This window comes from Hypomesus transpacificus, chromosome 3 (genome assembly GCF_021917145.1).
Source record: "Hypomesus transpacificus isolate Combined female chromosome 3, fHypTra1, whole genome shotgun sequence".
Classification (NCBI taxonomy): domain Eukaryota; kingdom Metazoa; phylum Chordata; class Actinopteri; order Osmeriformes; family Osmeridae; genus Hypomesus; species Hypomesus transpacificus.
In genome coordinates, this window is record NC_061062.1 from 13679050 (window position 1) to 13692497 (window position 13448).

General features: G+C 45.0%; 1 protein-coding gene across 1 annotated transcript; it reads left to right on the plus strand.

The window, feature by feature from the left end:
• The first annotated feature begins 218 nt into the window (after window positions 1–218).
• Window positions 219–13434, plus strand: tyro3 (TYRO3 protein tyrosine kinase). Its single transcript, XM_047045423.1, has 19 exons — window positions 219–641; window positions 1970–2153; window positions 3973–4073; window positions 4170–4340; window positions 6584–6670; window positions 6867–6982; window positions 7110–7290; window positions 8038–8180; window positions 8859–8997; window positions 9213–9339; window positions 9476–9570; window positions 9710–9805; window positions 10223–10303; window positions 10393–10485; window positions 10677–10798; window positions 11091–11200; window positions 11472–11631; window positions 11842–11978; window positions 12102–13434. The coding sequence occupies exons 1-19, from the start codon at window positions 584–586 to the stop codon at window positions 12526–12528; spliced, it is 2628 nt and encodes an 875-aa protein (XP_046901379.1). The 5' UTR covers window positions 219–583; the 3' UTR covers window positions 12529–13434.
• Window positions 13435–13448: the final 14 nt, after the last annotated feature.

Here is a 13448-nt window from a genome sequence, read left to right on the forward strand (position 1 = left end):
CCTGCTCCAACAACGATTCAATTAAATGGGTGTTTTAAAACTCTGTGGAAGCCTGAATTCGAATCAGGTGTGCTGGATCAGGGAAACACTTAAAACATACGGACTGCGGCCCTTGAGGACCAGAATTCGACACCCCTGTTCTACAGGAATGAGAATCAAGATTCCATAGTTGATTCTCTGTGAATGTGTCACGTCAAGCATACACTAGGCGGCGATCATGCGCACGGGCATTCCATAGGAGCAGAGCAAGCGCTTCAACCCTACACATCTCACACATCCTGCCGCGGAGGAAAGAATAACAAATCGTGGAATTGCCTACATGTTTGAAACGAAGAAAGAAACTTAAACTTTTTGATGAACGGAGAAAGCGTCAACTGCATAGAACAAGGTACTCTACATTACTGCATCAACTGGATGAATTGCAGCCGACTCGTTAGTCGAGAATTCACTTTCTCCAGTGGAGCTCCGAGATAGATGGGACATGTAGCCTGTTGACCGTCTCCAGGACCCAACTTTGCGGACACTTGGAAGTATTTTACTGGGCCAGAAGAGCTTCAAAACCTGTGAAACACATGATGAAAAAATGAAAATTGCTCATTTAATTATATTGTTTTTGGTACAAAGTAATCAAGGAAGCCATGGTAAGTACCACTTAAGATTTTGCAACTTGATCACATGCATTTATCAAGAGCTCTGAAGTGCTTATGAGAATACGATGGTGAACACTCGTATTTTGAAAACGTTCATATTTATTTTTACCAAAGTGGCCCAGCACTTCACGTTTGTATTAGTTTAAAAACCTGAAATGGTTTCATGTTAACTTTAACCCCACAGAAGCTCAACTAAATTTGAGTGCGAAAGGCTACTCATTGTTGTCCTACCTCGCAGTACTGTTTCATTATGAATTATTAAATAGGGAAATATCATCATATGGAACTCCAGAACTTCCAGGCATGACCTCGGAGGGGAAAATATCCATACCGTCTCTTCCATTACAGCCAAGCAACGCAGTGTAGAGCTGTTCAGATTTACAAGATAAACATGCAGAGTAAAGGACATTGTTGACTCTGTCCAGGCTTATTTACATTGAGCATTTCACCCAATTTTCTGGTATTTTCAATGTGTAAACACCAATTGAAATATATTTATTGAGCCACCCACTTACAAAATCTTCTACAAAACACTGACTTTGACTCAGGTTAGATTTGTTTCTTTATCTGTATCCTTGGAGGGAACTACATTTATGGTATTATCAAATCGTTCATTTCATGTGAAATGGAGAACCATTGAGCTCTGTCGACAGAAAGGTATAAATACATTGAACGGCCTCTGCCTTCTGCCCTGACTGAGTTCTGTAGAAGAATATGGTCATTGATAGCTGTGTTCTACAGGCTGAGTGCCGTTTGGTGGGCCCTAGCTGGAGGACACAGCTGTAGTGAGCTGTCACAGTGGAGAGCTTTCTCTCGTTTACAGACCCCTATGACGTCTCTACGCCCGAGTCACAACACATCCAGCCAAGATGTATGCAACAGCCACAGCACAATAGACACAAACAGAGCCATACAAAAGCTTCTTGAAAAATTATGCAAGCTGACTTTTAATCATATTTTGGTTCCAAAAATATTGGAACATTTTGCGCTGCCAACCTAATCGCTTCAAATCATCATAGGTGTTGACAGAAGCCAGCCACATATGCCCAAGTCTTAAGAAAAACAAGATTTCTAAAGTATAAAGTATTTCTTTTTGTCTTTTGTGTATCAGACTTCAGGCAATTGTATTCCTCAACTTCCACTTTCTTTGACTCAATGCACTGTCTTGAAGCCAGTCATTAGTAGTAATAAATCAGAAACAAAACAACAATGACTTCACCCCTTCATTTCTGTCGATTGGCATGTGCACTCCTCTTCCTTTGAAAGTTATTCACCTTTCTGGCCTCGGTTGTGTTGTGTGTGTCTTTTTCTCCCTATAGGAATACGTTTTACCAAGAACCCTACCAACCTGACGGTAACCCAGGGCAACATGGCGCGGCTGGGCTGTGCAATCGAGGGTATTAGCGAGCCGGAGATCGTGTGGATGAAGGATGGAGAGAAGCTGTACTCCACCGACCAGATGTACATAACTCTGGAGGCTCATCACTGGGAGACCTTCCACAGGTAGTCTGTTACCCTGGCCTGAGTAGACCTAGCCCCATTATATCTGGCTGAACTGTAGAGATACACTGATAGGAGAGTAGCAGTAGTCCACGGAACAGATGAACATAAATAACTCTGGACGTCCACTGGACCTTTAACTGGTTGGTTACTGATGTTACACCTGCACAGATATCCACTGGTAAGCTACTGCTAAGAAGCAGGAGTATGCTACACAGCTGGCCCGTCTCTGCTGGTGCATGGGTTACTGTAATGGCCAGTTGTCTAGTTAACTTAAACAGGTAAGCGACTGTATCTAGGTCTTTACTAAAGAGCCACTATGGTCTAACTCATGGTACATAGGTGCACGGTCACTTAATGCTAGTATGTCACTAATTTCCCAGTTAATATGTACAGTAGTTGTCCTGGCAGTTGAAGGATGTTCAAACAACGGCCTTTTCTTTTAGAAAGCTGGATAGTCAACAATGTGCCCAGCTATCTACCCTTCAAATGGATCCTTCAACCTTGCATTACATCAAGTCTGGTCTGAGCCTGTCTGTGCTCATGTTTAGAGGTGACCCTGCTGTATGTTGGTGTGTTATGTGGTATGAGGCCCCCCGTTTGTTATGGTCAAACACGCTGGGGCACGGTAAATACAGGCCGCTGTTGCTGCGGATGTTGATCCCGTCTTAAAAGACTTTTCCCTCTTTTCAACATCGCTCACAGGAATTTGGTTGGGCTGGTGAACAGTCACCCATACCGACAGATCTCAAATCTGCTGACTACTCCCCTTATAGGCTTATCCTCTAGTGGCAGAAATGGAGAACTGACCCATGTTCAGATGTCCCTTGATCAGTGTAGAGGAGGGTGGGAGTCTGGTAATCAGCTTCAACACTTGGTTCCTGGCAGGGCCAGTCAACATGGCTAGAGATGGGGGACCACGAGAGACCCAGGGAGAGCTGGGATACATGTTTGCTGTAAAGGAGACAGAAACCAGTGCAATCACTGTTCGACGTTGTTACTGTCCCAATGTACATACCGGTATCCTACACATCAACCACACACCTCAAGTATTGGAAAGTTCCATGGCTTCAGAGCTCTACTTTTGAAACATGTTTTTTTTTCAAATTATTATGTTTTAACCAAAGTTACAAAGTTGTTTTACATTTGTCACAACAGCTCTATCACCTGCAATATTTAGGGGTTCACCTCAGTGAACAAGCTTAGGAGCTAAGGTATAATAGAGACCGGCTACAGACTTGGAGGCAGTCAGCTGCCTGTGAGTAACGTAACCCTTCAGACCGGAGTTGCGGCTCACGTGAGGGAGGGTGATCCTGCGTCCCCTCTCTCAGTCCACCCGCTCTAATCTCCTGCACAGTGCAGGCTGGCGCTGGGCTCAAAGTCTGCTGTTTACTTTCTCCTTCCCTCCTTCTCTCTTTCCCTCCTTTTTTCAAAAGCTGCTGGATAATCAGAACTGAACCTCACCCAGATAGCAGAGATGTGGAGTGTAGGTTGGAAACTGGAGGTTCTTGTTGGTGTGAATGTCCTGTTTTGTATCTAGGCTGTATGTGTATGGGGATGAGGTGCATTATGTTCATATACTCAGTTACTTGGGCCTCCTGATTGATCATGCTGCTTGTTGTCCACTGTATTGTCTCTTAATGGTTCTCATTGCTAGATGCCAGTCCATCTCTGGAGGCCATGCCTCAGAGACAGATTTGATTTAGTTAACTTGCACATTTATCCAAGTAATATGCTCTTTACAGTGATAGCAATTAACATGATCATTTCATGAATACCTGAAATGATCTTAGGGAATGACTGTGGTTGTGTTTGTTTTAAGTGTTAAGTCAGTGCAGCAGCAGGATGCTGGGAAATACTGGTGTGAAGTAGAGTTCCACAGCCTCACTTTCTCCTCTGAACCAGCCTGGATCACTGTAGAAGGTAAATGCACACCACTGTCCATTTCTCTTTATTTTGCCAATAGCCCAAATCCCCCTATTCACTCAAATCTGTCTCTTCCATACTACCTTTCTCCAGGTGTCCCCCATTTCACATTGGAGCCCCAGGACGTGGCTACCTTCCCTGGGGTGCCCTTTAACCTGACCTGTGCTGCTGTGGGGCCCCCTGACCCGGTTGATGTTCTTTGGCGGCTTGGGGGGGTCCAGCAGGGAGAAGTTGGCCCCTCCCCCTCTGTGTTTCATGTCAACGGTAAGTCTCCATGTAATACATTAGAACATCCCTGCAAGGATGGCAAAAGTACACACATCCTTCACTCTAGTAGAAGTACAGACACTCATGTTTAAAAAGACTCTGGTAAAAGTCCTGACTACACTTTTTCACTCAAGTTGAACTAAAGAAGTGTGGGCTCTGACATACAGTGCCAGTCAAAAGTTTGGACACATTTTCCAATGTGTCCAAACTTTTGACTGATACTGTATACTTAAGTAAAAAGTAACCATTACTACTACCCGTTTTAGTGTCACGCTGGTTACTACTGAACATCATATTAATACATTAATACAAAAAGACACTATAGACACGCAGCGCTAGGAATCCTTTTAGAGGCAGACAATTTCAAACATCTCCTTAGCCATGGGTGATCAGGAATGTCTCTATTCTCAGTCATGTCGACATCACTTACTCCCACAAAAAGGTTTTACGTTTCTTACCTTTTCCCCACACACAATTAAAGTAGAGGACAGGATAGAAGATGAGACGGTAGACTAGCTTGTAGACTAGCTTATGTTTGTTGTGCGTGATAGCCAGGAAATGAAAAAAGCAATGACAAGAAATAATATTGACATTCCACCAAATACAGATTGAAATTAAAGTAACAAGCCTGGCTTTAAAATGTAGGAAGTAGAAAGTACAGATATGTGTGTAAAAAAATTCAGGAGTGAAAGTTAAAAGTTGTCAGAAAATAAATAGTGAAATAAAGTACTGATACCAGACAAATAGACTTAAGTACAGTCACAAAGTATTTGTACTTCATTACTTCCCATCTCTACCTTCCTGTTATGTATATTTTTCTTCACAAAATGATATTATAGGGTAAAAAAAACAATGCTTTATATACTCCCGTAGAGCTTCAATATTTGTGTCAAATTGAGTGTCAAATTATTTCAGACATTGAAGAGGATACGATGATGCTGGGATGAACAAAATGTGCTTTCTTGCACTGCCCCTCCCTCTCCTTCACTGACCTGTTTAATCAATAACAGGAATCATATGACTCATCCAGGAGAAGGTTTCCTCCTGCCATCAGTTTATTTGTAGTTCCAGGAATGTGTGACGTAGAAAAGGCCATCTCATCACTACCATTAGTCAGCGTGTCATTTTGAAGGGATTACTTCCTCTCTAGGTGACTGAGCTACCTCACAGCCTGGAGATAAACTTTGAGGAAGAAGTGAAAGAAAGGTCCCTCTTTATGGGAGGAACACTTGATTGACTTGTCAACGAGCCAACTGATTATTTGACAGACTGGTTGGCTGGATGGTGTGTTCATGCTGCACGTGTTCTTTACTGCTGCTAACCAGTAAACAGACAGGGTGTCATAGGGGTGGATGATGTAAGGAACATTTCCAAGTAGCTATAAAGGCCTGGATCTTCTGTTGGGAAAACTTTACCTGCACACGTGAACATGAATGTTGAAATGGACCGAAACAGCTGTGTCCTAGCTAAAGGGTCATTGGGGTTGTGTTTGGTTTCGCAGTCCAGTCTTGTGAGACCCTGGGCTGTATATTACTGTGTGATTACAGTAAAGTGCAGCTCTGTCTGCCTTCCATATGTAACTGGACACGCCTCATCCTGTAGTGGAGTCCACTGATTAATGCACCAATACTGCTGACCGCTCTCTTTCTGTCTCTCCCATTCACACCATTACCTCTCTCTCTTTCTCTCTCCTACCTCCTTTTTTATTTCATTCCATAATCTCTGTCTCACTTTCCTTCATTCTTGCATCTGGCATATATTGTGTCATCATATTTTTAAAGTTGTGACTAACGAGGCTGTGACACACACACACACACACACATTTTCGTAAACCGGGGCATGGGTCAAATAGGATTAGCTTCAAGGAAATGAAAATTCAGTAAAACAACATCTAGATAATGAGACATTTGTTATGTTGCCTTCAAACCGCTTCTTGGTTTCAGGCTCACTGTCACTGTTCTTTCATGGCGTGTCTAGACAGAACTTATAAACCAGCTGTTCCCAGAATAACCTGCTTGATGTGACTGCTATCTTAATGTCTGTTACTGACATGTGTAGTAACCAGTCTGTTGGTCTTGCATGGCAGGATACTGTTCTGGTCTAACTCACTCACTTCTCACCATCTAACACCTCAGCCTTGAAAGGTCCTGGAATGTTGTCGAAAAGGCATGCTTGTCTGTCCCTCCTGGCCTATACCTCCTGACTGTCTGTGTGTCTGACCTGTGTCTGTATCTCCCTAGGAGTGAATAACAGCATTAAGTTCTACTGTGAAGCCAAGAATGCGAGAGGAATCTCTGTGTCGCGTACAGGCACTGTGCACATAAAAGGTGAGCTATAATTTCCATGTTACTGTCAGATTACTGTCATCACTTACATTGGTGCCACAGGGTTGGATAGTGTGATGCTCTATCTGTTTGTTATATCAGAAATTTGACTTGGCAAATCAAAACAACAGACTGAAGATTACTGGAGGTGGAGTTCACACTGCAGTTTTTGACGTGTGTGTGTGTGTGTGTGTGTCAGTTCTGCCATCAGCCCCGGTGAGTTTACAGGTGCTCCAGGTGCAGGAGAACAATGCCACGTTGGTATGGAAACCTGGCTTTACCGGCCACTCTGACCTAGTGTCCTGCACCATACAGGTATACCCCTCCACCACACACACACACACATTTGCAAGGAACCTTATACCTGGTTCAAGATCTGTTTTTCAGTCAGTACCGAACATCTACTTTAGTATGTCCTATCTGTCCTCCATACCTCTGCAAGATGTCTAAGCGGTCTGGTCGGAGGGCAGATCTCCCATATCAGCTAGTGGCAGTGCCCCCCTACCAGTTGGCCCTCAAGGGGCTGACCAGCCATGCCAACTACAGCGCCAGGCTCCGCTGTTCCAACGAGGTGGGCACCTCGCCCTTCTCCCCCTGGGTGGACTTCAAAACGCCAGAGGCAGGTGAGGAGAAAAACACTGTGTCAGGATGACCGAAAAACGAGTGGTGCCCGCAAACAGGACGACCCGCATGCTGGTCTGCATGTGTCAACTGCTGTTTGACCAGTTGTTTTGTTGTGAGCCGTTAGTCAGCAGCAGCTGCAAATCTAAAGGGCCACATTCTCTGATCCATGCAACACTTTGGGGACAAAGTAATGGATTGACGAAGACAAAAGGAATGGGAGTATGTGTGCGCCGCTAGACAGACAGTCAGCAATCCCTCATGTCAGACGCACAATGTTTGAATTTCTTTGGGGGGGGTCGGGGGGGGGGGGTTTAAATGTAATTTCAGATACTTCCTAAGTTCCTCAAACAAACACGTATGTGAACTGTGCTGTGCAGTGCAGTGCTTGGGGGGAGGAGGGGTGGGGGGGATGACCCTGTTTGTATGTTTGTAAACTGGCAGCACTGGAGGCTGGCCAGTGGATTCCAGCTCTGATGGTACAATGGCCCATTGTGGCTACTGCCCTCAATCCATATCAATGGGCTATTGCTACTGCAGCCCCAGCCTGGCCTCAGGGAATCCTCCTAGTGGTTAGTACAGCCAGTGTAAGCTTCATAAACATTTCTCTTACAACTCTCTGTGTTTATAATACTCAGAATAAAGGTTCAGTTAATAGTATCTACATTTTTTCGTTTTCTTGCAAAGCTTTTATAATGCCATTTATGAAAGTTGGCATTAATATCTAAGTCTTCGTGTTTGTTTTGTAGTTCCCTCGGTTGCCCCCAGGAACCTAACCTTTGACCTGACGGAGCAGCGTCTGTCCTTGAACTGGGCGGAGCTGAATGTGGAGGAGTTACAGGGGAAGCTTCTGGCCTATAAGGTCCAGTGGAACCTTGGAGGGGAAGGCCAGGTACCACCACCTATCACAGCCACAGAAACCATAGCAATTACCCAACCAATCAAACACAGTGAAATCAGTAGTGAATCTGCAATATCATAAAGCAATTTAGCCAACAAACTACCAACAACTGTGTTGCCAACTGTCACATCTGGCATAAGACTCCGCTTTTAGCTACCAGACCATAGAATCCTGTCCACGTTAAGCCCTTTGTTGTTAGTTTTATGGAATGTAAGAAATAGTTTATGGATTATGACGCAAGTACGGCAACCGGTCATACCAGATTGCTTGTGTACAGTCATGTGGAAGGCAAGGGGCAGCGCGGGCTGTAAGACATGCATGACTCACTCCCTAATAGCCTGTCAGCTGGTCAGATTGAATACTTGACCTCTTCTGAACTGAATGTATTTTCAGCAGCTTTTATACAGACACTGTTCTTAGAAAAACAGCAGAACATTAATTGGAAATGTGAAGGGTGAACTTGTATCGGTAGCTGCTGTATCAATAGCGATATGCCCTCAACAAGCATAGCTCACTATAGTAAGATTGCTGCTGGTTCTGACACTCCCCACCAAAAGTACAAAACGTTCTTGTGTTTTCTTAGTAAAGCCTTTAAAGAAGTCAAATTTGGTCATAATGTGAGTTTGCTGTCACGAAATCTGAAACTCGGAATGGCGTTATCTCATGCAGGAGGCTCTGCTGTTCAAGGAGAACGTGGCCCACTTGTCTGGTGGAGGGCGTTTCTTCAACGCCACGTTCCAGGTGTCAGCCTGCACTGTGGCGGGCTGCGGCCCCTGGAGCCAACCGGTCCTCGTCATGCCAACCTCAGGTAACCACGCCAACCTGTCAGACAGAATAATACAAAGAGTGATCTATAAAATGATATAGTATAGCTCCAGGTTGATTCTGTGTCACTTAGTTCAGCTTTGGACTTTAGATACTAGGGTGTGGTGGTCCTCTGCAATCCTACAGGGAGCTGAAAATTACATTCACGGCAGTCGTTTTCCAAGTGACGCGTGCTGTGTCTCTGCTGTCCTCTCCTAGCGGTGCAGGCCCAGACCCAGCGGGGGCACATGTGGGTGGGGCTGCTGCTGGGGTTGCTGGTGGCAACCATGGTGGGGCTCCTGCTCACGGTTCTGGTTCACCGCCGAGGGAAGGAGACTCAGTTTGGGTATGCTGCTGTAGACTGGGTCTCTTTCTCTAGCTCTAAAATGGATTGTTAAACTGAAGCAAAAAAAAAAAAAAACCCTGGTGTTTAGACTTAAAGAAGCCAGTTAGTCATAATGAATCTGTGTGTGTCACTGCAGGTCCGTGTTCAAGGCCCCGGGACCAGTGAACTCTGTCTCCTTCACGGCAGCACGCTCCTTCAACAGGCAGTGCCCAGAGATGCAAGAATCCACCTGTAAGTCCTCCATAAAGCCTCGGCAACCACCACAAATACAGGTGCCAGTATTGACACATTACATACACTTGACCCAGGGAGGCCCACGACCCTCCCACAGAGCCCTGCGTGGAGAGTGATGTCATATGTCTCCCTCTAGTGGACAGTCTGGGGATCAACGAGGACCTGAAGGCCAAGCTCCAAGATGTCCTCATTCCTGAAAGACTGCTGACACTTGGACACATGCTGGGCAAAGGTGAGGAGTGTGTGGGTTTGGTAGAGTGCGTGTGTTTGTGAGTTTAAGGCTGCACCGTGAAACTGTAAGGGCTCCACAGACTCTGTATACAAAATACCTCACACCCCAGAACAAGTGTAGTAAATACATCATGGAAACATGTATGCTGGCTTTTGCTTTAAATGTCACAGGTGTTGTTTAGACTAGTATGTAATTATGACTGTGTATAGCAAAATAATGGTGTTGTTTCCACTGTCTGGGTGATGTTTTTGTAGTAATCATACAGTATAGTAACCTGGCAAACCCAAGTACAAACTAGCTTATATAGAGGCCTGTAACTTGCTGAAATGTTTTATCTCTGGAACTGGAGAATTTCTAGGTAACCAACAATAGTCATTTTGTTTTATTATTGGACTGTTTGTGTGTCTACCTGTCCAGGTGAGTTTGGTTCGGTGCGTGAGGCATTCCTGAAAATGGAGGACAGCTCTGTGCAGAAGGTTGCTGTGAAGGTGCTTAAATGTGAGTGACCAATAGGCTACATTAAAACACGCAATGAATGTACTTGTCTGGTCTTATCCTTACGTTCCTCGCTTTTTCTATAAATACAGCTGACATCAACTCATCAACTGACATTGAGCAGTGTCTGAAGGAGGCAGCCTACATGAAGGACTTCCATCACCCCAACGTCATACAGCTGATTGGTAAGATGACTCTACGTTCTGACTCACTGTTCTCACCGCACTGGCAGCCAAATTGACATGTTATAAGCAAACGCTAATATTTTTTGCACTTAGATTTGATGGGCCATTTTTGCAGTGTACCACTGCTGTACACCATGGTAACCTCCCATTGAGTGTGGTGGTCTCCCTCTCTACTCTGTCTGCCTCTCCAGGGGTGAGTCTCCACAGGCGTCACCCGCAGAGGTTACCTGTCCCCATGGTGATCCTGCCCTTCATGAAGCATGGAGACCTGCACACCTTCCTGCTCTTGTCACGCCTGGGGGACGAGCCCTTTGTGAGTAGCTTTACACACAAACATAACAGAAGTTTCTCATATTAAGTTAATAAGTAGTAGGAGTAAGAGTTTTGCCCTTAATTACTCATAGTTTGTGTGATGTGTATGAAACAATGCCAGATAAAATAGGTTCTCTGGCTCAAGTTTGTCTGGAAAATCCAAGGTTGTTTTTGTTGGCATCCTTTCTTTTCTGTTGTGGAGGAAACATACATTCTGTGTAGACCTATGGCCTTGAGTAGCCCCGCCCTTTTCTGACATCCTCTCTTCTGTCACCCCCTATCTCTTTCCATAGACCCTGTCTCTTCAGATGCTGATCCAGTTCATGCTGGACATCGCTCGGGGGATGGAGTACTTGAGCAGCAAGAGCATTATACACAGAGACCTGGCTGCACGCAACTGCATGTGAGGCAGCTACCATCAACAACTGAAAAGGAGAACATGTATCTCATTAGTAGACTAAAACATCAACTCTGGAATTAAACCAACTAGGAGTCCCCCCCAGCCCCTAGACATATAGTACATCTCAGAGGTGTGGCTTATGGCTTCGGTTGTATTGCTTGGACATCTCAAAACCTGTATGAGGGGGCCACAGGGCCAGGAGAGTGTCTGTGTGTGTCTGGCATAGAACGTCATGCTACCGTATGTGTGACTCTGTACTCTGTTCTACCACCAGGCTGAATGAAAGCCTGACAGTGTGTGTGGCGGACTTTGGTCTGTCAAAGAAGATCTACAGTGGCGACTACTACCGGCAGGGCTCTGTGTCTAAACTACCGGTCAAGTGGATCGCTCTGGAGAGCCTAGCTGACAACGTCTACACCACACAGAGTGATGTGGTACTGCATACACACACACACACACAGATGTGCTCACAGTCACATGCTGATCATGACACACCGCAGTTATATAATATATACTCTGGCCATATACACTGTATATTTATTTCTGTAAAGCAACCCAGTGGGCCGGTTCACATACTTTTGTCTTTGATAAACTGTACATTTCTTAAGTTTAATTTAATCGGATGTATCCCTTCGGTTTCTTAGTGGGCTTTTGGTGTGACCATGTGGGAAATCATGGCGCGGGGGCAGACCCCCTACCCTGGCGTGGAGAACTCTGAGATCTACGAGTACCTCATCAAGGGGGAGAGGCTCAAACAGCCTCCAGACTGCAGAGCTGATATGTGAGTTCAAAACTTTGTCTATTTATGTATCCCCCCTTCAAATAACTAGATCAAGGTTACCTAAGTCATTAATATGCTAATTCTACATTTGCAGTCATAGATTGTAACCTGTGTTTCTCCCAGTTATGAGATCATGCACAGTTGTTGGAGCCCTGTGCCAAAGTGTAGGCCTAGCTTCCAGCACCTGCTTGACCAGCTGGAAGGCCTGTGGGCCAGCCTGTCCCCCGGGCCCCTCAAGGAGCCTCTGCTCTACGTCAACCTGGAAGGGGAGGAGCGGATGGAACAGGGGGCTGGGGCCCACGACCCCGAGGAGCCGCCCCCCTGGGGGGTGCCCTGGCAGTGCGTAGGCATGGAGGAGGACGAAAAGGACTGGCTGATGGTGTCATCCGGGGCGGCCCTGGCTATTGGTGGAGACTACCGTTACATCATTGGTCCTTGTACCACCATGGAGGATGAGTTGGAGGAGGATGGGAGGAGAGCAGGGGAATCCATGGACAGGTTGCAGAGAGAGATGAGGGACGAAGAGGATGATGCTGTCATTAACGTGTGATGTAATTGGACAAGAATGCAAGTTCCTTCCTTTCCTCTACTGTAGACTTATGGTCCTCCAGACTGACGTGACCATTGTGAAGGCTGGGTCTCTGGGTATGAATGGCTGCATGCTAGCAGGCATCTAAAATGACCTCAGAGACATACATTGAAGGACGCCTGAACTCAAGTCCCCCCCAGATGTAGTCTGAAATGACATCACACATCTAGACCCAATCAGCACCACGGTCTAAATGAAAATTCTACTGAGTGTACACTAGCACTATTTAAGGCTCATCAATGCTAATGATTATTAATATAGACTGATGAAGATATCATATGACAACACTAACAGAAACACACATCAGACAGAGATTTCTTGCAGGTGATCGATCACCATTTCAAGGTGATCATTTCTAGGGGACTGTACATTCCTGCTGCTTGTACATGAACTATGGAGTCCAGGTATCCTACTGAGAATTGCCTATGTGAACATTATAACCTCTTATAACCCTTCTGGTGGCCAGTACGACATGAAGGCAATCCTGGACGTTCTATTTCTAAATTTGTTCTCAATCTCTTGAACTTACTGTGAGAACAAACCATGGGACCACAACTACATTCTTTACCCCATAACACAGTGAAATCTGTTTGAATTGCTCCAAACGTCAACACTTGATGACATAAGAATTACTTTAAGCGTGTTTTTGTGATGCAGCCGTCTCGTGCAGTTTAGGGGAAACAAATATTTTGAAAGATTTTTATTATTAATGCTCAATGCTAATTTAACCATTTGTTTGGCTCTGATGCCTTCACTGTATGGGATATCAAGGGATCTGAAGTTTTAATATGATAAATGTTTTGTATATTGTGCTGTTATTAAGTGTTCTTTGCCGAGCAACAGATTCATTAAATACAGAGACTTGAAGCTAATGCCATCAT